The following is a 26,059-nucleotide window of genomic DNA, read 5'->3' as shown; positions in this document are numbered from 1 at the left end:
AAGTTTGATGGTCTTTAAATAAAACAATTTAAAGACTTTAAAACATTTTTTTAAGAAAGGTGGGTTGTGATTATTATGTATGCAACTCATACAAGTGATGCCATTATTACTCACTGATTGTGTTCTCTAACCCCAGAGTGCTCATGCATAATTTTATGTTGTGCACTTTCTGTGTGTTTCCCTAAAACACATGTGTAGGAAGCCAGGTTTTAGCATATCAAAAATCACAGCCACATAGTGAGGTATTATTATTATTATTATAATCATCATCATCATCATCATTCACGCGTGAAATGAGTTAGACATTCTTGTATACCACTTCACTTAGCCAATGCACAATCCTCATTTAGTCGCAATTTTTCAGGGAATTATTATATGTTATCCTAAATAATATTTGCAATGATTTCATTTAGAACGACAAACAGTAGGTAATCAGTATATGTTTGGGCTGTGCTCAAAACACTTTGCGTAAGTGTGGTGTCGCAATATAATTAGCACGGTCTTGGCGTTCTTTACGAACTTTATTAAACAAATTCCAGCAGGCTAGGTAGCAAGCAAACATGTGTGCCTGTAACTGTCACAGGGTTTTTTCTGCTCCTCACTATCCACCTAGGTTCAGTTACAATCTCTTGTCCTAAAACTCCTATCCACACATAGCTCCACCTAACGACTAGGAATGAAACACCACAAACCTGTGACGCCACACACTAACCCTCAATACTTCGAGCGAATAGAGACAGCCAGCATTTAACGTTGACAGTTGCTTTCATATCTGTGCAAGACATCAGGTAACAATGAGCCGGCGTGGTTCCGCGGACGGAAAACGTCTCTGACTGGATGATTCACGTAATCGGAAGAGGCTGGGCTGAAAATGCGCGCCTATTATTGTAGCTAAAAAGCGGAGCCCGGGAGTTTTGAAGTTCATCCCATAACTGGTTATTGCGTGCTCGACTTTGTGCAGTTTTCGTGCTTGTGCATTTCTTTTAAAATTTTATTCAGCGAACTGCAGCCTTTAAAAAAATGCCAGCTACCTCAGAAATCCACACTTCTGCTAACTGCAACGACAAGAAAGACGATGTGGTTAATTGTCCAACAGAGAAAAGTTCTTTCTCGTTGTTCTGTGACGAGCGTGGTTATTTAAATCAGATCAAATACATTCTGCAACACGGATCCAGAAAAGGAGACCGAACGGGGACTGGAGTTATCTCAGTATTTGGTTCACAGGCCAGATACAATCTCAGAGGTAGGTTATTTCCATTCCTTCAAAGTAATAATTATTAGCCAGATAAATCAGAAAATGCCGCATTCCGAACATGATAGTGCCCCATGCACAGCATTTTAAATGTTAAAATTAATCCAGCATCTACCCTTTGTCTTTGTCATAACTGCAGCATACCGTAGCTGGCAACTGCACAATACAGCAAAATCGGAAACATGCTAGCAAACGCAGACAGCAAAAAAAAAAAAAAGTATTTCGGAAATTTTACTGCGTCCCTTGTTCTTCAGGACTTTTGCCTTATCTAGCTACTGAAATCCAGTCTTTTCCCGCCGACATTTAAGATGTCAGCTCATAAGTCCTTTGTGTGGCTGTGTTTTTTGGCAAGACCCACAGGGTATAATCAAACTGTCTATGGAAAGACTTCCTGTTCACTGCTACAGTGATGTCAGTAAATTAGACGCAAAGGCGGGAACCATCACTGTTGAGTTGTAAAACTGGGGCGTTTTTTTCAACGTGCAAGCAAATAGTAAAGAAAAGCGATATAGTTAGAATGTGTTTAATCTGGTGATTATTGACTTGCAGACCAGTTTCCGTTGCTGACAACGAAGAAGGTGTTCTGGAAGGCAATCGTGGAAGAGCTATTGTGGTTTATTCAAGTAAGATTCGTAATCTAAATTTGTACCTGTATACCAAATAGAAAAGGCTCTACTTGAAGGACATGTTACAGAAGACAGTACCCATTCTTTATTGCTTCACATTATTCCTAATAAAATAACATTTTGGCAAGCAATGATGTACTATACTGAAGATGTATGAACGTTTGATAAAAGCTAATGAAATTCAGAAATATGTCCTGTCGAAAATCTTGTACACATTTTTGTGTACCAACGTTTATGTTTTAACTCTTGAAATGTTTGTAGTAGAAATAAAACTGGAAAACGGTATGCATGCCAAGTGGGGAAAATTATTTCAATGTATAAGCATTTTTTTTTTTTTTTTGCTTTCCCCATTCCTGATTAATTTTCTGATAGAGGTAGAAACCTCTTTATTCTGATCAGACTAGCCTAGTATAGTGTAGAGTAGAATCCTATTCAATAACAAGTCAAGTAGCCTGTTTTTTTTTATTTACCTTTTTAATGTTCACCAGAAAATGTGTGCTCTGCTGGTTTGAGGTATGTAATCCTATACTGATTTTGTTCCAGGGGTCCACAAATGCCAAAGAGCTGTCAGAGAAAGGTGTGAAAATTTGGGACGCCAATGGATCTCGGGACTTTTTGGACAAGTGCGGGTTTACTTCCAGGGAGGAGGGGGACTTGGGCCCAGTGTATGGCTTTCAGTGGAGACACTTTGGAGCAGAATATAAAGACATGCACACAGGTAATTGCCACTCATACATCTGCAGAGTTGGTGAACCCGTGTCATGTCTCTCAGCTGTTTTGTTTTTTGGCCTTTACTTTGAATTATTATATTTTTCATTTTCATATCAAGGCTGAGATCTGTATATAAAATCTTGACCATTCTTAAGAAAATACTCATGTTGCTCTCAGCTTTTTTTTTTTTTTTTTTTTTTGAAATAATGCTTCCATAATTGTTATGTACACTAGCACAGAGCTCAGTTTTTCATTGGTTAGTAGTAATTATTGGCTATGTTATTATTGTTTGGTATACTTTGGTATGAAACAATCTGGCTGAAAGCGGTCCTTAACCACTGCCCTCAAACTGCTCTGTATTTTTCCATCAGATTACACTGGACAAGGAGTAGACCAGCTGCAGAAGGTCATCGACACCATAAAGACCAACCCCGAGGACAGGAGGATCATTATGTGTGCTTGGAATCCCAAAGGTATCCTTACTATCAAATAAGTCCAGCTTTGCCATATTTCAGCTGTCATGGTTGGCCCATTTCTAGCACCATACACAGACCCTCTCACAGAGAACAGTCTACACTTAGGAGGAAGCATATAAGTGGTTTGCACATTCATTACAATTCAAACCCCTGTGTGGTAATGAAATGTATTCAGAGGGTATTAAAAATGTATTTTTTTTTATATATAAGATATTTAAGTCTTTACTGTCCCATCTGATTCAGACCTGCCGCTGATGGCCTTGCCCCCATGTCACGCCCTGTGCCAGTTCTACGTGTGTGACGGGGAGCTGTCCTGCCAGCTTTATCAGCGATCTGGAGACATGGGGCTGGGCGTTCCCTTCAACATCGCCAGCTACGCCCTGCTCACCTACATGATCGCCCATATCACTGGGCTGAAGGTAAGGGTAGGCAGCACACAGAAATAATATGCAGTCTTCTTTAAAGACATTAAACATAACTGATTCCATGAATTTTTTTTTATTGTTACAGTACATTAAATTACATTATTGAGCCACTTAATGATTTTTTTTACGCTCAGTTTACATATTAGTATTTGACATTTTGCATTTTTCTTTCTCCCAGCCTGGTGACTTTGTGCACACGCTAGGAGATGCTCACATTTACACCAATCATATCGAGCCTCTGAAAGTACAGGTATGTGCATCGCTACCATATAAAAAAAAAAAAATCTACCAGTATGTGCTTTGTAGTTAGATTTGTCAAACACAGTATTCTCTGTTCCCTTTTTAGGATGTAGCATTTATGTGAACGCACAGAGCCAGCACTGGATTGAGATCTGTCACAGTGCTACAGTGACAGTGTATGAATAAATCCCTTGGCTGTGCCTGAAGGCGTACTGGGGGGGGGGCTTTGGTGTTCCTGTGCAGTGTGTCAAACTGTATCATAACACACCGTTTTCCTTTCAGCTCCAGAGGGAACCCCGACCGTTTCCCAAGCTGAAGATCCTGCGCATGGTGGAGCACATCAATGACTTCCGAGCCGAAGATTTCCAGATCTGTGACTACGACCCTCACCCCACCATTAAAATGCAGATGGCAGTCTAGACGGTATATAGTGTATCAGTGCATAGGAGACGCTGCCTTGTTAAGGAGGTGTCTGCATTTTTAAACTTTCACTTGTGTTACTCAAAACAAGATTAAAATAGCAGGTTTGTAAAAATGTGTGTATATATTTGTACAGGACATTATGTTTAACTAATTACAGGTAACTTTTCCATTACAAACTAATCACAAAATGTGATCAGATTTTTCGACTTGAATGTTTCATTCTTGAAATTTGTATGATGTGGCGCGTGTGTGAAGATAAATGTTAATTGTTACAAATAAAATGTGTTAATTGATTTAAAATGCCAGTTTTTTTTTTTTAAAGATCTTTTCATTGTAACATTCAGTCCTGACAGTATTGTTTGAACATCACATTTTCCCAGCTTCATTTAAAACCAAAGCTATAAAATAATTCCACACCAATTTGGTAGGTGCACTTACGCCATTGTACATTATCAGTGATGCATTGTGCTGTCTGTTAGGAGAGCTAGTGTGTGGATGGCCTGGCTCTTTTAGCAGGACTCTGGAGCTCCTGCCACACCTCACCCTGGGGGTACTGGTGCCTCCTCACTGACTCCTCCAGCATCTCTGTGGAATACCCTGGGTCCTGTAGGAGCACACACTGCTCAGCTGCACTGCATGCTCCTCGAGGTTTTTAAAACCTATTCAACTGAATCCATTTCTGTCTGTCACTGTCATACATAGATTAGCAAGAGTAAATAATGTAAATGTTGCTGTGTTAGTCAAACTTTAAGATGGGGTAACTCTGAAAGGCTGAGACAGAATCCCATTTAGAGGTGTCTTACTTTCACAGCACTTCCAAGTCCTCCTTTCCCACTGATTAAATGCAATGCTGAGTTGAGTCGTGGCCCTTCTGAAGCATAGAGGAGGTGACTCACCTTGGGCGGCATGTAGTGGGCATCCTGAATAATGACGGGGCTTTTAAAGTGCTCATGGAGATGATCCACATATTCGCACATCCTACAGACAGAACAGCGTTGGGTGTAGAAGTTTTGAATGGAGATCCTGCTCTCAAATAAAGCCAGTTGATGAAAGGCAACCACAAGGGGGCACTATAGTCACATGGTATGGCTCAATTCCTTGATGAAGCACTACTAGGTTGAGAAAATGAAAATCTTTGCAATGACCTCACTACAGTAGCAGTCAATAGATGAAGCCTCTGCCATTGGTGTGGTGAGTATTAAAACAAAAGCTGAATGAAGCACAATGCAGCTAGATAATATTTTCTGTACTTATGTACAAACTACATAGTGAATTGTTTTTACTACAAACATATGACCTGTAATTAACATACAACATTTTAAGATAGTGGTATTACAGATTTGATCTCGGGTTGGTGACCACTAACCGGTTGTCAAGACTGGCAGACACACAGATGTAGTCGAAGAGTATCAGGTGCTGCACCAGCTCACAGAGCCCCACGCCCCCTGCGTGGGGACACACAGGTACTGCCAAAAAACAACAGGACCACTGTCAGTTAACAACAATCCTGCATTTCTGCTCCAGTATTACCCACCATCTTTCATTTGATCATATCCCAGAGCTCTGATTTGTTCAAATGAGACAGCCATAATGGACAGGAAGACGGAGTAACTTGTCTAAGTTGTGCTATTACTAAAATATTAAACTACTAAAATAAGATTTCATGAGAAAAAATGAATGAGTGCAAAAACTATGCCCTTATCAGAAGCTCACACTACTGGCCAGCCCAATTTGCTGTCCACAAATGGGCCGTATGAGAGAGACAGAGTGATTCTCTGCCTCTGATTTGTATATAAAAGAACAACCTCATGTCTCACCTTGGAACTTGCAGGCCATGAGCAGAACAGCCAGGTTCTCGTTGACACTGCCCAGTCTGCAGCTGTCTATCTGGACAAACTGCAGGGCCGACGCCTGCAGCAGCTGCTTGAACATTACCCTGTTGTGACACTACGGTGTGTGGGGAGCAGGGGTCCACACACAAAACACAGGCACACATGTCATCTTCAAAAGCATCTTCAAGCTTGAGTCTTGTGGTGTTAGTGATGGTGTTAGTTTTCTGTGTATGTTTATTGTATGTGTTCTGCTTCTTTCATAGACCCTCAGTGAGAGTTCAGTTCAAGACATCGTACAGTCAAAAATCATTCTTAGTTTTACACGTTCATTCAATAATGGGTCAGGGTAGTACAGTTAGCACAGGCACAAATGACAGACAAAATTAACATATAGTCAAGTTTGGACACACCTGATTAAGATAATGGGAAACATGCATTCAAAGACATTTTGATTTAAGACTTACGCTTAAATGCTTTAAATTAGTTTTTTAGATGAATATAAATAGTGAAGATGCTGCCTATGTATGAATTTAAAAAAAATAATTAAAAAAAAAAAATTTTAGCTGATTTGAAGAATCTAAAATGTAAGATTTGATACATTTTGATTTGTTCAACACTTTCTTGGTCACTGCATAATTCCATTTGTGTTATTTCATACTTTTGAAATCTTTACTATTATTCTAAAAAGATGGAAAATAGTAAACATAAAGAAAAACCCTTCTATTAGTAGGTGTGTCCAAACTTTTGACTGGTACTGTATTTCATAGGAGCATATCATCTGGGATTATTATAGGTGTGATGGCACATGCTTCTCTCCCTGTCAAATTGCCACCTGAGGGCAGCAGTGGGTCTGAATGTCACAGGACTCACCTGTTCCCCGGTGGCCACTCCAATGCCAAGAGGAGCCAGGGCCTGCAACACCAAAGCAGGTAGGTGCATCTTTTACCACTGAGTCATGGCAGGCTTAACAACCACATATACTCAGGTTTCATGGAGGAGCCAAGCAATTCTCACATTATCCCCCACTAGGCCTGCCTTTCTGTGAAGCAGGATCTGGGGGCAGTGTGTCCTGCAGACGTTTTTACTCCCCTGATCTTGCTGAAGCAGCTCTCTCGCTCCAAGCTGCAATCAAGCAGAACCTCCTCGCCCACTGCAAAGCTGCCGCGGCCGAGCTCCTGCCGCCGGCCAGGTCTACGGAGCGAGCAAGACTGAATACAGATGAATGATCGGTCGATTACAGCTCCAGGTCCTGACTGTCGGTTAGTTCTGTGTATTCCCCGTGCTCTGCCTTCCTGACATCTTCCCTCTCCCATCTCCCCCTCTCTTCCCCTCTCTGCTCCGTTCCTGGGATAAGGCCTCAAAGGTGCTTCATTGAAATGGCAGGCGGTGTTCTCCCTCCCTGTCCCTCTCCTATTCTCCCCCCTCCCCTCTTCTGACCTCCCTCGCCCCTCACCCGTCACACCTTGGAGATGGCCGCATGACCCAGTATGTCGTCGGGGGAGGTGGGCTCCTCAATCCACAGCGGCCTGAATTCCGCCAGCTTCGTCACCCACGTCACCGCCTCCCCGACGTCCCACCTCTGGTTGGCGTCAATCATCTGAAACGGGGAGGCAGTTCAAACACAAGGCAAGACAGGCCACGACGTTTAATGTGACACATAAAACTCTGATGCCTCGTTTAATTCCGGAGGAGCAAAAATAAGCCACCGCTGTGAAAACAGGACCCACAGAGGTACGAGGCCTCTCAGTCCATTTCTTTCACGCTTGTTAAGACATGGAAGCTGACACTCCTTACATTGCTCTCCGGAGTCTAATTAATAAAGGACCCTACCCGCTGCTTCGCGGTGACTAGGCCGCAGTCAAGGGACCCCTTTGGGCGACAGAAGAAAATGAAATTCGCCACTGCGGCCCTATAAATAATGTAGAATGAACTCCAGCTGAAATCATTAAGGCGAGGTTCACTTGACAACGGCTCCGGGTTGCACTCACTAGAGTACCGCTGGGTCCAATCATCTGTCTGATAAGACGGCACCTGCGAATGTCGTCCTGTAGGTCCGCCCCCACCTTCACTTTAAACCTGCGGTAAAGGGGTGCACACATACACTGAAGTGCAATAACACTTTAGTAAGAACATGAAAAACACAGGAATGTGCTCATGCACTCATACGTACACTCAAAAACATACTCACATATGTGCAAACAACCATGCACACACACAGTACAGACACAAATATTCATGAAGGGATCTTACACCTGAGTGCCTGAGGCCCATTCTGACTGACCACAACACATTAAAATCTGTCAGTGTGAGAAGCAGATATACTAAAACGAAATATAAAGGAAAATTAAATAAAGGACTCCTTTACCTTGTCCACCCAGTGCTTAGTGCCTCAGTACACAGCTGAAGGATCACAGAGAAACATTGTTATCATGCAGTAGGTGTACCGGTAACACTTTTCATTTCAAATTCCACTTACCGACTCTTGTCAAGGCCAACCTACAGCGCTTACGATTGTGTACATTCTGTAACCCATTTATTTTGCAGTATTTCTGTTCTTTTTTTAACTAAAGAACTGGGGTAAAGTGCCCTGTTGAAGAGTACAACAGCAACGTCCCTCTCTAGATTGTTCCCTCAAGTCCAGTGTCCACTGCTCGGGTATGTTAGACAATGCTACAATAACGCACTTTTCTAAAGAACAATGGGAAATTAGCAGGCAAGCTTTATTCTTTGTGTGGTAGTGCAGCAGATGGACACTTTGCTACTGCACAATGGATGCGGAAGAGGGCGGTGCCCACCAAACATGACCCAGACCTGCTTGAGCTGCTGGTCGGGGTATCCTAACCAGGCACAGGATGTGGTGTACGCCGGGTACCCCTCCGTCAGCATCTGCTCCTCTGAGGTGCAAAAACAAAGAACCATAGGACGAACAAGGAAACAGGCTGCCCATCTTGCTGCTGAATTGCATATGCTTTCTGTTTTAAAATGTTTCCTACCACTTGACCTCATCGAGGTGACACACGTCTACACAGGAATGTGTGATTTAATCAGACGCTAACGTTTCCTGCCAAAGGTCAAACATTGGTGCTTTGTCAGTGCCACACAGGCACATACACTATTTATCTCTCTTTGTAAGTACTCAGGTGGGAATCCCTCACCTCAGACTCATTTTCAAGTTGCTGTGGACCATTGTACGGAATAAACTTTGATTTCTGGTCAGTCTGAAAAAGCTAACATTGCTGACTGTTTAATGCAGGTGATGAAAATGAGGAGACAGTGAAGGAGGAGAAATGATCAGAATAAACTGCTGGTTGTATTAAAGTACTACCATTTTGAAGCACTTCTGCTGGGATCCTTTTAGATGAGAACAAGGCATAGAGCTTTTAGATTGCGCAGCAATGTCTGTAATGGAGAAATTGGTTCCACGAGATTGCGGTTTCATTGAGATTCTACACCGTGAAAAAGACATTGATTTTCTCCTCAATTTCAGGCTCATTGTGAGGCTGCTGGGAGCATGATGATATTCTGATATCCCTGCGGATGTTCTGTCAAGTACATTCTGGGTCAATAGCACCAGTCAATCATCCAAATCATAGCAATTGGCCCTCCTTTAAGAGACCTGCAACTTGCACCTCTAATTCTGTAACACCCATGATAGCATACCTCTTTGGTGTTTCCCCTCTTGACCTTTCAGTAGTATATCTGAAAAAAAAAACCCCACAGTATTTTTAAAACTAGCATAACATTTTAAATAAATGCTGTTATCAGAACTACTGATTACTGAGAGGACACAATATTTACGATAACATTTATGGCACAGTTACTTGTGCACAGTTGCGTGAGCAGGCATGTCAACAAAGGGATGTCTGATGTGAACGATTACAGAAAAAACCCACCCAAAGCCTCTTGTTCCGTGAGAGCATCCGTGATGTATCTGAAGTCAATGCATGATATGAGCTTCTTGGGATCCTGAGACAAGGAGACATTGCTGCCACACGTCTACAAGCTCCTGTCATCCCATTCACAGTTTCTTAATTTAGATATCTATCCTATAAAATATGCATGCATGCTGAATGCTAAGGAAACACAGAAGATAAAAGGACTGTGAACCTGTTATCAGGGCTATTAAGACACATTCAGAAAAATACAAACAAGACATTGCAAATGCTTGAAGGTTGACAGGTGCCCTCAGCTGAAAGACCAGAACCAGAAATAAAGCTTCTCATCATGCAAATATTGCCAAAAAGCACTTTGTATTTTTTTCTGAAAAACTTACCATGTCCACAAGCAGCTTCCAAAGTGGCTGTTGACGAGAGATGGACAAGAAGAAAGGTAGTGCAGCCAGAAATAAAATGTGTTCTTGATGCAAAATACAACGTGGTAAACTGCCGGCAAAACTACCTGACCTTTTATTGGTGCTAACAGAAATGCAACCAGGGTTAACCATTGTTCATAGTCAATGAGAAAAGTACAGCATCAGTCAAAATTTTGGACACACTTTTTAAGATAATGGGAAACATGCATTCAATGTCATTTTAATCTAAAGACTTGTGCTTAAATTCTTGAAATTTGTTTCTTAGACAAATATTAAAAAAAATATTTTTAAAAAAGTATTTTGTGACTACTCTGAAGAATCTAAAACAAGATATTTTGATTTGTTTAACACTTTTTGGGTCACTGCATAATTCCATTTGTGTTATTTCATAGTTTTGATGTCTTTACATTATTCTAAAATGTGGAAAATTGAAAAAATAAAGAATAAAAGTTGTGTCCAAATGTTTGACTGGTACTATATATGGAGAACAGTAGGGACTGGGACAGGTGGCAGGCTCACCTTGCCCTCCCACCGCGCCCACAGGTCCCAGACGGCATTGAGGACGGCAGCAGTGGCCAGCTGGATGACCCCTTTCTCTGGTCCGATCTGTCACACAGGGTCAAAACAGCACATTTTACTACCCCTTCTGTGGATTTTCATTCAACTGAACTAAAGGGGCATTTAGAAATAATTATACTTATATGGGGTGGAAGTGTAGTATAGTGCAGGGCTTGTAACTGAAAGGTTGCTGGTTCGATTCCCCAACTGCTGCTGTACCCTTGGGCAAGGTACTTAGTCTAGAATTACCTCAGTTAATATTCAGCTGTATATGTACATGTAAAAACTAACCTACTAACTCTGAACAAGAGCTTCTGCTACATGCCAGTAAAGTAATGTAACATAACACTCCCATGACCAATAGAATTACACATCTCCACCTCCTCTTGGATCTGTTGGGCCCTACTGCAAAGACCTAAACCTTGAGCTCAGCCCTCTAGACCACAGAACTCTGTTAAAAACTGAACAACTTTCCCTATTCCCACAGATTAGGAACATGCATTGCAGTTCTGATAAATTTCTGCGCTCTAGTGGTCTGAACTAGAGATCCAAAACCATCAATCACCAAGGTTGTTGCAATCGGTAAATGGGGTTCATATTATTAGTATTATTGTCATCACGAGCGTTTGGATGTTGGTACAAAAGCTTTGGATTCACCCATCTCATCTGTCCATCGCTGGTGAGCTCTCGGTAGAAGCCACGGAAGTCGCTCACAATCTCGTCCAGGCGTTTCCCAATAACAAGCCCAGAGAGAGCTTCCACAGCACAAACAACTGCACAGATATTGTTGAGGTAAAGGATAAGGAAAAAATAAATTTCACACACATCATTTTGTTCATAACTGATATATAATTGTTAGAACTATTTGAAAAACTGTAGATGGGATATGTGCTAACATTTATTACAAACTGTATTTCAAATGATGGATGTCTTAGAGACATTTGAGACCAAATGTTTGTTTTTTTATGCAAAATGAGTTATTTGTTCAGATATAAGTCGGTAACTGAAATAAATCTATCTCAAAATTCACGTCAAAATTGTCCTAAAACAACTATTGGGAAAAGAGAATGCTAATGCACGTTTTTCCATTTACTTTAAAGAATCCCGTTAAGACACCAATACAGGAATTTCAGACTGTCAGCGCTTTATCTACGAATAGGCTATATTTATCTCCAGCAGGTGGCACCAAGTCACAATTAGTATATATTAAAAACACAGCTGGAGAGACCGAGACAGTCTTACAATAATACGAATGGCCGTGGAATGTTGCTTATTTGAACAAATACTGCGGCGGGAGATACTGCTGTACCTCGTCGCGTATCTTACCAATTTCTGTGCCTTTCCCTAAGGTAAAAGTTAGGCCATACCCCCTCAGTCCATCGTCTGTCTCGATGACAACATAGGCAACGGAGTAATCTGGGTCTGTGTGCTAAGAGCGAGTCACATGATTACTGTCATTACGCCCATTGAAATACCATGCTATTGCTAAATGAAGCAATTGGCTAAATCGAAGTCAACGCAGGAGAATATTTCCTTTATTTTCAAGACAATACGAATCAAGCATTTAAGTGTTTCGTCTGTTTCAAATCAAAACTGCAGCTTGCTTACGTAGCTAGCCACCTTGATAGTGTTAGCTATCTTATGTTCATGTTAAATGGACCAACCATTGCATCCGAGCCATGCTGCTCCAGCGACGTAGGGAATCTAACATCGCTGACAGACAACCTTACGATTTCTGTTTTAGACATTTAGCGGCTGTTCGATCAGTTTAGTTCAGACACAACTTCGGTACTTTGATGAATGCCGCAGGACTCTCACTATCCCGCCCTCTCCTCTCTGCGATTGGCTCAAACACACGTCTTAAAGTGTCCATGGGGTGTCATATGACGTTAATAGGTCGTTGTATCCTCCCACACCCTGTTAAACATGCTGTTCATAGTCCCGAAACTGAAATAAAAAAAACAGCCAGGGACGGAACATGCAACTCGATGTTAAAATGATTGTAGTACGTTATTTTACAAGTCAACTGCTGCAGTTCCGCCTTAATTGCTTAACATTGCGACCCATAATAAATTATTTTCAGCACGAAAAGTTATGCAAACGAACACTATTAAGATGGCCTACAATGGTTGCATACTGTATTACGTAAAACCAGTCAGTTAAAACAGAGCTCTAAGTACAACGGCTGAGAGTCAATTTCGTCTTTATACTGGGAAATGAAGTAAATAAAGGACAAGATCAAGCGGGCAAAGAAGATGCAATACTATCATGCTACCAGGTTCGATGCAGATTTTTGAAATGGCGTACACCTCGAGTGTCACCCAATTAAACAAAATTTTAACGCAGCATCTCAAACTTTTGAACGTGTTTTATTGTTTATGCCAGTTTGCTTATCGCCTTACCAAAGTCGGTATCATTTACATAATGCAAAACAATCACTTGCAATCGTAATGCAATGCTCTCCCCCCAGGTCCGAATTTCAAGTTCCAGTTCCGAATTTCAAGCTTACTACTACTGTTGAGATCTTCGAAAGGCTGAGGCCTATGAGTGAATCCCATCCGGTATTTCAGCAGATCCTAGTGAAGCAGACCAACTATACAAATGCAAAGTGAAATGCAAATGATAAGGGACAAAATGAATCACGGTCGTACAAGGAGACATTTAATAAGCCAACGGAGTAAAAGCAGGAAACGTTTTATTTCTCTTTACTCTGTACAAATTTTTTCCAAGAAACTAAACCATTTTACCAGAACCTTCTTTCGTGTGTAGCTTCTGTAACCAGTTTTTAAATCATGAAAAAAGTGTTTTCATGCTTTCCTCTTTAAAACGCGTCCTTTAAAAAAATTAGAGGTTTTCAAAACTTTGTAAAAGCCCTTTATCAAATCCTCTGTCACTGCTGAAAGAAAGAGGAACATGGAGGAGACATGTAAAAAGGATGGCACTCGTGGAGCGTGTTAATTTCATTCAAGGACTCAGTATCAAAACTATGGTACACAGGGTCCAAAGACGACGACTGGGTGCACCTGAGACCCAAGCCTCTGACTCAAAGTACTGCATTCACTACACTTGGTATATCATGAATCGTGGTTACTGTCACAGTTTGAAATACTCTTTCAAGGATGGGTCCCACAGAGGATAAACTACAAATACACATTATATGAAAAACAAAGAAAATCAAATGAAACGGAGCACATCTTGACTGAAATCTGCAGAACCAAAACAAATGTATAGGACGTGTAAACTAGTGATGCTGTTTTAAAACCTTTCTTTGATTCGGTTGTAATCCACCCTGTTAAAGTAAAAACAAACAAAAAAACAAAAAAGTTTCTCATTCACTGAAATTGGCTGGCTTAAATACTTGTACAAACTCACACAAATGAAAACATGTACATATTAAGATGCGTTATGTCAACAAATAACGCTCAGTTGCTTGAAATCTGGGGACAGCATAAAAATTAATTAGAATAAAATAAAAAATATTGAATAATTTTAAATTGTAGTACTTTGGCAACATTTCCCATTAAGATAAAGTGGCTTCTTTTGCTAGGCGGAAGACCTCTCTCGTAATACACTTATCCTTTCTACCATACTGTGATGCATGGAACCCAGAAGGGCATATGTTCACAGTGGGCTTTGCTGTAATGCTAACATTGAAATCCTTGAAGAACTTCTGCCGTCTTGGTCCACAGTTGTTGTGTAGTGCTATGATATGTTCCAGAACAATGCACTTGGCTTGAGGTGTAGTGCTAGCATTTCAACACTGAAATATTATTATTTTCTGCTGAGTCATAGTTAGACTCATAGTGTTTTTCAAATGTCACTTTTGACAAATGTGCATTTTTTTCAGTCCAGCTTTTGCAATTTACCACATTCTTAGAGAGGAGTTATTCTGTTTAATCAGCAGCTGTCTAGAATTATGGCACTTGCCCCGAAAATGATATTTTCATAGTGTTATAGAAATGTTATTTCAGGACAGGGGAGCTTCATGATAAAGATAAAGGTTCTTAAAAATCTGCTAACACGATATGGTTTCAAGTTCTTACAATCACACAAAATCAACAAATAAGGAATTAGTAAAGCCTACAGATCTTTTCTACCCAAGTCACCTATATAAAAAAAAAAAATCTCTTCCAGCTGATCTGATGAAATGTGCTGAAAGCAGTGCATTTCCTCTCATTTTCAATTTCCCATTGATTTCATAAAATATATTCTCAGTTTAGATTTCATCAATCACTATATTCCATTCCTTGCCCTCTTGATTTGAACACTCAAGCTTTCCAGGGTTGTCACCTGATAGGTTCACAGTACGATGCAATGCTTTCATGATTCAACAGGACTGAAAGATTACACTGAATAAATTGGTCACTTTGAAATTTACATTTGAATCAGGTACACATAATGAGAGAGAGAGAAACGTAATTGTCTATACAACAAAGACCTTCGATACCTGAAATAAACATTGGTGACATGTCCAGGATTAGTGTCTGAAATGAAGAATTTTTTTTTTTTACCTTTTTTCAAATTAAGAAAATAAGCAGTGGCTTGTGCAACTGTGAACCAAGCTTCCAGTTTGCTTTTTACAGAACGCTACTCATTGCTTTTTTTCCAAATGTATTTTTAGTCCTGAAACCATCTTGTATCTTGGTTTTTCTCCCAGACTGCACCTCTGCAGGATGAAAAAGGGAAGGTAGAGCATAGCATGGCAGGGCTCTATAGGTTGTCTCCAGGCTGGTATTGCGGCTCCGTGGCTGTGAAGTAGTCCTCCAGGAAGGACTGGATGTATTCAAAGGTGGGCCTCTCATCGGGGTCTTTCTTCCAGCATAGCTTCATCAACTCGTGCAGGGATTCAGGGCAGCCCTGCGGACATGGCATCCTGTACCCACGCTCCACCTGTTCGAGCACCTCCCGGTTCACCATACCTGTAAATCAGAGGGTGAGGATGAAGATCTCACTATGTTATTCTGTAGGGAACTGAATGTAACTGAACATTAAAGCTGAAGTACAGTATATGAGATTTAAGCAGCAATAACATCATTGCTTTGGTCCAAAAATGGAGGACCAGGACAGAGTTTTTCCTACAGGACAGAGCTGTACTCCGTACAGAGCTTTAAGTTGTTTGACAATGTTGCATCACAAACTATGCTAATGCCTCCTCTGGAAATTTTGTGACTCAAAGTAATAAAATTCTATGAGCATTCATCAGATTAAAAAAAACCATTTTGTAAAACCTTTCAGGGATTATTATTTTTCTTCTTTGAGATTCATCACTACGCCTTTAGAATTCTATTGCAGGCATGCAGCATAAATAGAAGTGGTCTGCTTGTGGCATGTGAGGACACCAGCTGAGGACGATAGGCAAAACACTTTTGCCACTGACCTAATGAACACTGCACTCTATTGGCCGAATCAGGTATTATTTCTTTCCCTCAAACAGTATCTGTCCACACTGCAGCAAAACATCATGAAATCCAAACAACAACAGGAGAAAATGGCCTAAAATGGCCAGGATAAATTAATTATACCTGTCTCAATTTTCATAAGTTGTATCTACCATATTTAACACAAAGAGAGGTGGGTGGGGATATGCTGACTAGAGATCAAATGCTGTTTCCATCTGGAGTTTTCAAAGGACCAGTCACTTCACGGCACCATGGGCATAGCAGAGTTTTCCCGAGAGCCATGATGGTTTGGGGACAGATGGCAGTAAAACAGGAGTGGTGTTCACAGTCTCCATGTCTGTCCTGGCCAGATGGCCTCCTCTAATCAGTCTGCCATGGAAAGCCATCAGCGGCCATCAGACACCAAGCCACTTCAGCAAGAATCACTGGAGAAAAGATCCCTGGCCTTTCTGAGGCTATGTGAGAACAGTGGGGAGACCTGGCCGGAGTCTCTCAGAACCTCCAAACTACGTGCATCAGTTTCACAGCACAAAGACAGCAGAGGCATTTCTGTATATTCTGGACTCTGGCTGCCCTGACACATGATCTCGTGCAGATACATATTACTATTCTTGTTTACAAGAGCCCAGCTCAGACCTTTTAAGAGTTCTACAGGGAAACTGCAGCAGTCACAGTCTTGCCGGAGCTTGGCGAAGCGCGCTGCCATTACGGCTCATTTAGAAATTTTACTGGAATGCAATATTAATGCGGAACTCAAATGTCCCAATCAGCGCTAATGCCCTGTGGATGGCGGTTACAGGGAGACTGTCTTTTTACACCAGTTAGTAAGGATATGCGAGCTGAGAGAAGCACTTCGGGCTCTCCCTCCGCATCAGGATAAACAGCCCTCACATGCTCACCCAGCCGAGAGACTGCTGCTCTCATATCTCCGCTGCTGGCTGGGAACAAGGCTTTGACACAAACATAATGTTAAATTTATGCTACTTCCACAGAGCCACTGAAACGCTTTTGGGTAAGTGCAGCTCTGAAACACACACTTCCCAGCAATTCACTTTCATGGCTGTTGCTTTCCTCTGAGAAAAGAGGCAACAGTGGCCCACCATAAAAACCCACAGGCGTGGAGGCAGATGTTATTGCAGATTTGAAATAATACACCACTCACCCTGTCAGCGTCACTTTAAAAAAGGCAACTGGGGGATACAGTTGAATATGGAATTGATTCAACACTGAAGATGTTAAAGGACAAGTGACCATCTATAGTCAAATATCTGCACTAAGACAGAGTTAACTGATGGCGAGGGTAATGGTGCATAAAACAAAATATAATCCCCAATGCAATTAAGAATCTGAACCAAGTTCATGAAAGTAATGACTTAGGGCTCTCCAGCTCAGCTATGGCTTGTTGCCTTGCATATATACCTCTGTGATTTGTTACCACCTGACCGAGATCGGCCAGTTAACCTTGTTTGGTATCGGGCTGTCTGTATTAGCTGCACGCACCAGTACAGCTCTTAAAACTGTCAGCCAGCCAACCCCATGTGCCATCTGCCCACATTTCCCAGCAGCCCCCTCACCTGGATACGGCACTCTGCCCTTTGTCACCAGCTCTGTCAGCAGGATGCCAAAGGACCAGACGTCTGACTTGATGGTGAAGCGGCCGTACAGAGCAGCCTCAGGTGCTGTCCATTTTATTGGGAACTTGGCTCCTGCAGTGGGAGAGAGAGACCGACAGTGAGAGCGATGCTGTGAGAACAAAAGTGAGAGGGAGAGAGGAAGAGAGAGCCATTTCATAGAGATAATCTGGTTGCGGTGAGCCCCTTAAGCAGCATGGATTTTACCATTTCATACAGGGAAACTTTTTCATCAAGCCCACTGTTGTCAGTTCAATACAGAGCTTTGTATTATATTCACACACCAGCATATTGTTTTTGAATAATATTAGAAGACCATTACAGTGTGACTTTTGACTGAAAACCCTACAGCAAAAATGATATGGCAAATTACACAAAACAGGAAAACTGCAGGTAGGATCAAATTAAAGTGTGATTTTGTACTCTTGAAGCACCGAAATAAGTGCTTATCCCAGTACATTAATATGCACAAGAGAAAGAGGCAGACAACTGTAAGATATCAATCACTGAAACAAATAAGAGTGATGTTCTGAATCTGTTTTCAACTTGTAAAAAAGTTTGCCATAAAAAGTAAAAAAAAACAAAAAAACACGTGTCTTTCTCTGTTCTCTTTTGCACTGAACTTGCCTTGCCTCGCGGTGTACTCGTTATCCTCAATCAATCTTGCCAGTCCGAAATCAGCGATCTTGCACACCAGGTTGTCCCCAACAAGGATATTCGCCGCTCGTAGATCTCTGTGGATGTAGTTCATCCTCTCTATGAAAGCCATTCCGTCAGCAATCTAAAACGGGCAGGGGGAGGCTGGATTAAAACTCTGCAGGGCAGTGCCAAGTGCACTGAATCCCGCCTCGCAGGCTCTCAGCACTGCGGGCATCAAAGCAGACTCCAAAGAGAGAATATCCCTCTGAAGACATATGACGCAAGCTCTGCAACCTGAAGTAGACAAGTCCTAACGCAATACCTCAGATATACTTCCTCAGAAAAAAAATGAATCACTGTGACCCAGGGGGAAGAGAGATAGGGTAGCGAAGGGCCCCTTTACACTTCAGGCTTAATCAATCCGTGTGCAGGATTGTTTTTCTTACCTGGGCAGCCATATCAACAAGCTGGGGGAGTTTCAGGTATTTGCCTTCTCCCTCTTTCAGGAAGTCCAACAAACTTCCTGTAAAACATGACATTAGGAGCCAAATTCATTATTCTAAAAGGGTTTGTACAGCAAAAACAGAGGGTCTCCAGCAGTGCAGCATATAACACTATGACCACAGACAGCCAGTGGCTATTTCATGTGTTTTGTAGCTTGGTCTTAATGATATCTATTCATTGCCGTTCCAGAGGCCTACTCCATGAGAGAAGCCTTTTGTTCCCTTATAGGCACTGATTGAATATCCAAGTCACATGGAAACCACAAGGCTTAAGTTCCAGTGTCCACGTCATGCTCATTGTTGATGCAATTTACTGTATATTCTTGACTTTTCGACTTGAGGCAATTTAAGTGGCTGGCATGAACAAACTGGTCTTGAGTCACTAGAGGCCTGATCCAACTGGACACTGTACCAGTGGTCCTTGAGGTTCCAGACTAACAGTGAGATCAGGGTCAACAGAGGTCATTCAACGCTATTTACAAATGCACCTCATTACTACAACCAAACAAAAAGGAGAAAAATGCTTGCGAAAAAGATGAAAACAGTCTCAGCTTTGTGTTTTAAAATGTGCAGCAGTTCAATCAGACTTTCTTCCTCTAGGCCCTGAAGCTTTCAACAATAACACAGGATTTACAACGACTTTTCTAATGTTCTGTAATTTAATTAAAATGTTCAGGAATTTGCATTTACCCTTAAAAGACATTAGACAGGATGATAAGCTTAGGATGACAAGTGAAAGGCAGAAAATACTGAAGGGCAATTTGCTTGTTTACGCCTTTCTCTGATAGTTTCTCAAGGACAACCCCAGACTTTGGGTCACAGAGTCTACGATGCCAGCATTTCCAATATTCAGTGGATTTAAAGCCAGGTTTCCTCAGACAGAGTCACAAAGTCTCTACATACATCACAGCTTACATCTGGGCTGTAAAAACCCATTCCTCACAGGTCAGGGTACCCTTCTGGTTTTCATTCAAGCTAACGATTTAATTATCACACGGAATTAATCATTTACCTAAATCAAAATTGGGTAATTTCATCAAAGACTACTGACTGAAGATTAGGAGCAAAGCCCCAACTATCCCAAAATACCCATCTGTTCTAAAGACCGTGACTGGTATCAGCTCTGGTACCAATCTGCAATAATATGCAATAAAGTTTTATATTCTAAACCTCAACTTTAGACTTATGTCACAATCCACAGGGTTGATGCAATGAGGGAAGACTTGCCTTTGGCCATGTACTCTGTGACTATATAGATGGGCTCCTCGGACACCACGGCGTACAGAGGAACCAGCTTGTCGTGCCGAAGTTTCTTCATGATCTGTGCCTCCTGCAGGAAGGCCTCTGGTGACATGGTTCCGGGCTTTAGGGTTTTGATGGCAACCTTTGTGGTCCCGTTCCATGTTCCTGTTCGTTGGTTACAGCATGTGCGCACTCGTTTAGCAGAGTTAAGTCTTGCATACACATACATCATAAACCATAGTTATTATGATGTAAAATTAATTAAAATATATTGCTAAACTAAGGATCTTCAATATGTGGTGTCCATGGAGGCTAAGCTGGTACCAACCAGTATGAGAAGCAAAGAATAAGGAGAATCTAAACATCCTATATGATTAGTAGGTGTTGTAAAATATTATCTACTATAAAAAGATGTTAGAATACATTATGGACAGGCCTGTATATTAGGTGAGTTGTAAAGACACCAAAATACATATATGAATTGTATTAGGATCAAGTCAGGTCAAACGCCGGGAGACAACAGATACTTACTTGAAAACAATAAGGACTACATTTACATAATTTTTTATTAATATCCATGCACAAGTGGCTGAGTTAGAGACAGGAAGTGGAAAAACCAGCAGCCTTGGTAAGCTTGGCCTTGGACCTTGTGACTTGATCCTTGGGTTGCAAGAAACAATGTGTGTGTTGATTTAAAACACTCAATGTAAAAATGCCCATGTAAGAGACTGGAAAACTACTTTTACGAAGGAACCACAGTAGGACATAAGAATTGATTAAAAAACGTAATACTCAACTTTGTAAATGATGCAGAAAAAATGTAACAAATCAAACCAAAAATAGCGTAAAAGCATTATTTAGCATAAATAACAATTACAGGAATGAAAAACTATTGGTGCTGTGCACTATTTTTTTAATATGAGCTAAAGACATTACTGTTAAACCTTCCTGGTCTGTGAGGATACATTTATAGGTGTTATTTCCAAGTAATAGGAGTGTGAATTCTGATACAGATTACACAGGGTTAAAGAATAAAAGAAGCATCTGATAGGACAGGGATTTATAGAATTCCTTTGCTTGAATGTGTCTTTAACTGTCAGCAAGACATACAGATAAAAAAAAAACAGTTTTGATTTTAAACCATGACTGTTCTGGCATTCCACCACTAAGTAAGCATTCCTTCATGTTTTGTGCAGAAACTGAAATGGAAGGTTTATCCCTGTTTAGTAATGATGTCATGGACATTCAGATTGAAAGGAAAGGAGAATCCAATTTTAAACTCAACAGGGAGCGTCTATTTTGAGAACTGCATCAAGTCTTGCCATCATGTGCACTTGTGCAAAGCACATTAGGGATGGGCCAGACTAATGTCTTCATGAGGTGGCATAGTGAAAGACAGCTGCCTGTAAGTGATGTCATTTCTCAAGGCTCTTACCCATCCAGACCTCTCCAAAGCATCCCTGTCCTAGCTTCACCTCCAGCCTCAGAGACTCCCGGGGGATCTCCCAGGCATCCTTGGCCAGGCCCTGTGTCTGGGGCTTCACAGTGGGGCACACCGTGGTCAGCCTGTGGCAGAGCCCGTCTGCGTGCTCTGTGGAGAAGGGGACAGGGCCGAAATCAGGTCAGAGCAATAAGGCCACATCAAGATTGCCTTCTGCAGCCACGCGCTGGCAGCTGGGATAGTCTGTGCTCTGATTTGTTAGAAAACTGTGGCTGCTCCAGCAAACAAAATGTCTGGCATCCCAGCCTTCAGCATTTCATATGTTTACATTTTGCTGATCATTGCTGATGATTGCTCTCAGTTGGTGATCGTGTAAACCAATCGAATGAGCTGCACTAGTTTTAAGGATTATTTAAAGGAATACTTCCATCTGAATCAAACCATTGGAAATGCCTGGATTCTGAAATTCTCTGTTACTTCCTCAGCTAGGATTACTGGGTCAGGAAGTTCATTAAAAATGAGTGCTTCAAAGCAGAACTGGTGACCCATTAATGCCACACTAGTGTCAGAACTCATAGCTGGGTACTTTTACTTCCCCTGAACCAGCTGTGAGAAACTTTTCCATGCAGAGCTGAATATCCTCTTTACATATTAAATAGCGAATAAGGACATACTTCAAGGGGGAAATTAAAGACATTTTGGTATCAGGTAAAAGCCAACCTCTTGCGGAAGAACCTATTACAAAGGTGGCTATAATAACAGGTATGCTGAAATGGAATGTGAAGCCTCTGGAATGTTTGCTGTGGAAAAAGGTAAAGACATTAACTGATACCTGTGTAGTGTTTCACCAGTTTCTGTAGTGTTTCAAATTGTGCCCTGGTGGTGATATAGTAGCCCCCGTTGTCAAGTTTTCGGATTTTGTAGTGTTTCACATTGTCACCTTTTGCATCATCCCAGTCCCGTATGGACAGGGAATATGCTCCTGTGGAAAGAATTTTTAATCAATTTGGTAAGCATGATCTTAAAAATGTATTCATATATGCACATAACACATATCATCCTCTTGATTATGCACATCTTGGTTAGGATTAGCAGTGTGGGGCAGTAAAGAAAAAAATATGTATTATGTATACAGTACAGTGGCATAAGAACAGTGACACATACAAGTAACAAAGGAAGACTGCTGACACTGACAACTCCAACACTTTGATGTCTACTGTATACATACACAGGTGTTGTAAGAATGTGTGTCAGAAGAGAGACTATCATATTTCCAACCTTTAGTAGTTTCACTTTCCCGAACCAAGAAAGTGCCCCGCTGGTTTCCTGGGTTCAAGAGTAGCCGCTCAGCATCTTTGCGTCCCATTTTTCCAAAGTACCACCTACACAGTAATTACATATGGTCATTTTGTCACTGAAAAACCAGACTGCAGGGGAAAGAAACATTCAAGCATACTTGAAAAGTTCAAACATACTGTTTTACCTCAGAGTTATTGTACAATTATCTGAATTTTGTTTACTTTGCAAAAGAGTGACACCATATAAGAATCAACTTAGACTGCAGCTTGAGTTGAGAAGATTTCTTACGAAACATCACAATGAGGAGGAGTCCAACAGTAAATCTCAGTACAACTACAAATAAAAATAAGTTTAACAAATACATTCAGGCATTGCGGACATTCAATTTCCTCAGTTAAGTCCACATTTGGCGCTGCCATGTGTCACATGGTGTGACGACAGCACAACATGGGGCACAGATGGTAGGAATCAATGCTGCCCTCCATCATATAAACAACTTAAGTATGGGCGGGCATACTGTTAATTCATCTCTTGAAGTACAGGTTTTAATGAAGATTGTATCTCTAATTACAGCAATTAAAATGCCAGAGTGGAGGCATTAGCCAAATAGCCTCGTACTCTAGGCCGATATCAATCTTAAAGGTTCTCCAATGATACACGCCTGCCACCCACACACACACACACACCTTGCTCAACATATCTGCATACATAGGACACATGAAGCAATAGAACTCAGAAGTCTAAGAGTAAAAATGATCACCACATTTTTTAAATGCCTGATTTGAGAAAAATCCCCTAAATCATGTTTTTAAAGAGTGTGTGATATCTACTAAAAAAACAGATGGGTCATTATCAGCAAGCTTTGCATTTTGTTTACAGATAAAAAAAAAATCCCCAATCTACATTAATGGAAAAAAAAACAGAAAAAGAAAGAAAATCCTTAACGTCAGTAAACTAGGCACTGCATTAGAGAATTAAAACACCCAATCTGCTCTAGTGAGGGACAGGAAAGCTCAGTCTCTGGGGGGGGAAATAAGCGTTTTTGTCTTGCTGCTGCCACGGCCATTTTCTTTTTTCCCTTGCCCACAGCAAAATGTGACAAACGATCACGCTCCCCTAATTACAATTAATCTCAATCAGACCATCACATTAGAAGCAGGGAGATCCGCTCTTACTCTTCTGCCTGGATGGAGTCCGCAGGAGCCACGTAATTACTTGGAATGTATCCTTTCTTCCCCGTGTTAATGGATCTCGCTTCCCACCAGTCACCCTCTCTGTGAAAGAAGAAAGAAACTTCAGTTCCGTTTAAGATGGGCTAGACAAGGTGTGCCCTAGACCATGTGGCTTTTTCGTTATGAAATACACCACATATTTTGTTGACCAGATGGCCGAGGTAAAAAAAAAAAAAAAAAAAAAAAAACGACAGATTTGGTAATCAGTTTGAGACTGAAATGCAATTAAATGAAAGGCTGGGGAAATCTTAAAATCCAGTTCAATCCAATTCATGCAGTAAGGACATCCTTCAGCGCAGGACAGAGTTACAGGTGCAATCTGCCTTCAGTGTTTATAAGTCTTTGTCGGCCAGCGCTTACTGAGGAATAATATACCTTTGAACAGATCACATGCAGCCAAGATTAAGATGAGACTTACGTGTTATTAATGATCTGGAACCTATCCCCTTTTTTGAATGATAGGTCATCTGACGTTCTGGCTTCATAGTCATATAAGGCCACAAAAAATGTAACCCCACCTAAATGAAGACAAAAATAGAAATTGTTATTCCAGTGTTATTCCATAGCCAAAGAGATGAAGTCTCATCTCTGAACATATGTTTAATCACAAAAAGATGTGGGGAAAAAAAAAAGACGTGTGACATACAAAACAAGACAAGATTTGCTAATGCTAAAAGCACACCGTCTAAGATGGAACTGCCGCTCATGAAAACCATTTTCACCACTTTATCATCAAACCACTGTTTCAATATTGTTTCACATTCACTAATATTCACCTCAATCAACGTCAAGTGTATCAAACAAAGCGCAGCCTGATGATAGCTGCAAGTTCAACACGCATGTGACTGCATGGTCAAAGTCCAGCAACAGCCATCGACCGTGGTTGCCTTATTCATAAACTTGTGCTGGGACGAGTGATAAGTGAAGGAGCAGTGACCTTAACACAAAGACCGCAATTATGTTACGTACTTGAGTAACATAATTTCAGTGGGCATAAGCGAGCGTGCAGTGGTAACACTGTTCAATAAAAGCATAGCACAATAGCCAGACAATATTGTGCCGGTATATTCCGGGAAGCATGTGGTGTCTGGTGAATTATGAGGTGCATGGCACAGGGAGACAGCACCGCAAGAATAGTGGGTCAGCAGCAGCAGCAGGGAGGGGCTAGGCAGATGGACCCTAATGCCTGTGATTACAGGGTGCAGTAGGCCTCTGGAGCTCGCCTTTATTTTATTGATCTGACCCACCCTCCATCACTGCACTTTAAGCAGGGCGAATTCAGCTGACACACTGATTGATTTTCCAGGGCCTGTAATTAGACGTAATGAATGGATATGTATGGGCGGAGGGGGAGGGATTAAGAAAATGACCTAAAGCTGGCTTCATGACATGAATGCTACAAAGCCTCTACCAAGGGGAAGAGCAAAGCTCCACAGTTCATGAAAATGCAAGACATGCACTTACTATACTAAGGGGCTCAGAATAATTAATACCTCTTAAAACCTCAGTACCTCACTTGAACCCACTCAAATCAAAGATGTTTGAACTTGAGATATGACTTTTTACTCCCTCTCTGCATATCTTTACAATCATCTTAAATTTATAACAGCAATTAATGAAATAAAAATGCTATGTAAGGGATACCTGCAGTGTCCTACGTCATTCTGGGGAACGTGGTATTTATGGAGACTATTTTATACTTTCGATGTCATATTTCCCTCTCTAGTGACCAAACTTGGATATTTAATACTCTCTGTGGATATGAATAGAATCTGAATGAATTTTCCTTGAGCATGATGAAAGATACACAAGGTACTG

At 41.2% G+C, this 26,059-nt stretch overlaps 3 protein-coding genes across 3 annotated transcripts in view; 1 reads left to right on the top strand and 2 right to left on the bottom strand.

Annotated features, from left to right (window-relative positions):
- The first annotated feature begins 975 nt into the window (after positions 1–975).
- On the top strand, positions 976–4,365 carry tyms (thymidylate synthetase). Its single transcript, XM_036522413.1, has 7 exons — positions 976–1,243; positions 1,802–1,875; positions 2,422–2,596; positions 2,961–3,062; positions 3,309–3,484; positions 3,669–3,740; positions 4,013–4,365. The coding sequence occupies exons 1-7, from the start codon at positions 1,021–1,023 to the stop codon at positions 4,148–4,150; spliced, it is 960 nt and encodes a 319-aa protein (XP_036378306.1). The 5' UTR covers positions 976–1,020; the 3' UTR covers positions 4,151–4,365.
- A 114-nt stretch (positions 4,366–4,479) lies between these two features.
- Positions 4,480–12,677, bottom strand: enosf1 (enolase superfamily member 1). The gene is made up of 16 exons (XM_036522078.1): positions 12,520–12,677; positions 12,182–12,284; positions 11,513–11,628; positions 10,817–10,903; positions 10,259–10,285; positions 9,879–9,951; positions 9,646–9,684; positions 8,797–8,879; positions 8,351–8,385; positions 7,974–8,061; positions 7,448–7,582; positions 6,856–6,897; positions 5,971–6,100; positions 5,520–5,619; positions 5,050–5,131; positions 4,480–4,757 (listed from the first exon to the last, which is right to left on the bottom strand). Exons 1-16 carry the CDS (start codon positions 12,601–12,603, stop codon positions 4,638–4,640), a joined length of 1,344 nt encoding a protein of 447 aa, XP_036377971.1. The 5' UTR covers positions 12,604–12,677; the 3' UTR covers positions 4,480–4,637.
- Positions 12,678–13,503: 826 nt separating this feature from the next.
- The window catches only part of yes1 (YES proto-oncogene 1, Src family tyrosine kinase), a 35,437-nt gene continuing 22,881 nt past the window's right edge, over positions 13,504–26,059 (bottom strand). The window contains exons 3-12 of the mRNA XM_036516307.1: positions 24,660–24,759; positions 24,185–24,283; positions 22,989–23,092; positions 22,543–22,692; positions 21,705–21,860; positions 20,255–20,434; positions 18,971–19,047; positions 18,513–18,666; positions 17,829–17,960; positions 13,504–15,774 (exon numbers count right to left, since the gene is read on the bottom strand). Coding sequence (XP_036372200.1) covers positions 15,566–15,774; positions 17,829–17,960; positions 18,513–18,666; positions 18,971–19,047; positions 20,255–20,434; positions 21,705–21,860; positions 22,543–22,692; positions 22,989–23,092; positions 24,185–24,283; positions 24,660–24,759 — 1,361 coding nt within the window. The 3' untranslated portion in view covers positions 13,504–15,565. The remainder of the gene's footprint in view (positions 15,775–17,828; positions 17,961–18,512; positions 18,667–18,970; positions 19,048–20,254; positions 20,435–21,704; positions 21,861–22,542; positions 22,693–22,988; positions 23,093–24,184; positions 24,284–24,659; positions 24,760–26,059) is intronic.

The sequence above is a fragment of the Megalops cyprinoides genome, chromosome 2 (genome assembly GCF_013368585.1).
Source record: "Megalops cyprinoides isolate fMegCyp1 chromosome 2, fMegCyp1.pri, whole genome shotgun sequence".
NCBI classification, from domain to species: Eukaryota; Metazoa; Chordata; class Actinopteri; order Elopiformes; family Megalopidae; genus Megalops; species Megalops cyprinoides.
This window is presented reverse-complemented; position numbering and strand designations above follow the sequence as displayed.

Bases quoted from the DNA above. Each gene is read 5' to 3' on its own strand.
- tyms (XM_036522413.1), top strand. From the start codon at position 1,021: ATGCCAGCTACCTCAGAAATCCACACTTCTGCTAACTGCAACGACAAG. The intron at 1,876-2,421 runs GTAAGATTCGTA...ATTTTGTTCCAG, and splicing joins AGCTATTGTGGTTTATTCAA to GGGTCCACAAATGCCAAAGA. The intron at 3,063-3,308 runs GTATCCTTACTA...CATCTGATTCAG, and splicing joins GTGTGCTTGGAATCCCAAAG to ACCTGCCGCTGATGGCCTTG.
- enosf1 (XM_036522078.1), bottom strand. From the start codon at position 12,603: ATGTCTAAAACAGAAATCGTAAGGTTGTCTGTCAGCGATGTTAGATTC. The intron at 9,685-9,878 runs GTGGGTTTTTTC...TTTTTTTTTCAG, and splicing joins CACGGAACAAGAGGCTTTGG to ATATACTACTGAAAGGTCAA. The intron at 8,386-8,796 runs GTCTGGGTCATG...GTGATCCTTCAG, and splicing joins CCGACCAGCAGCTCAAGCAG to CTGTGTACTGAGGCACTAAG.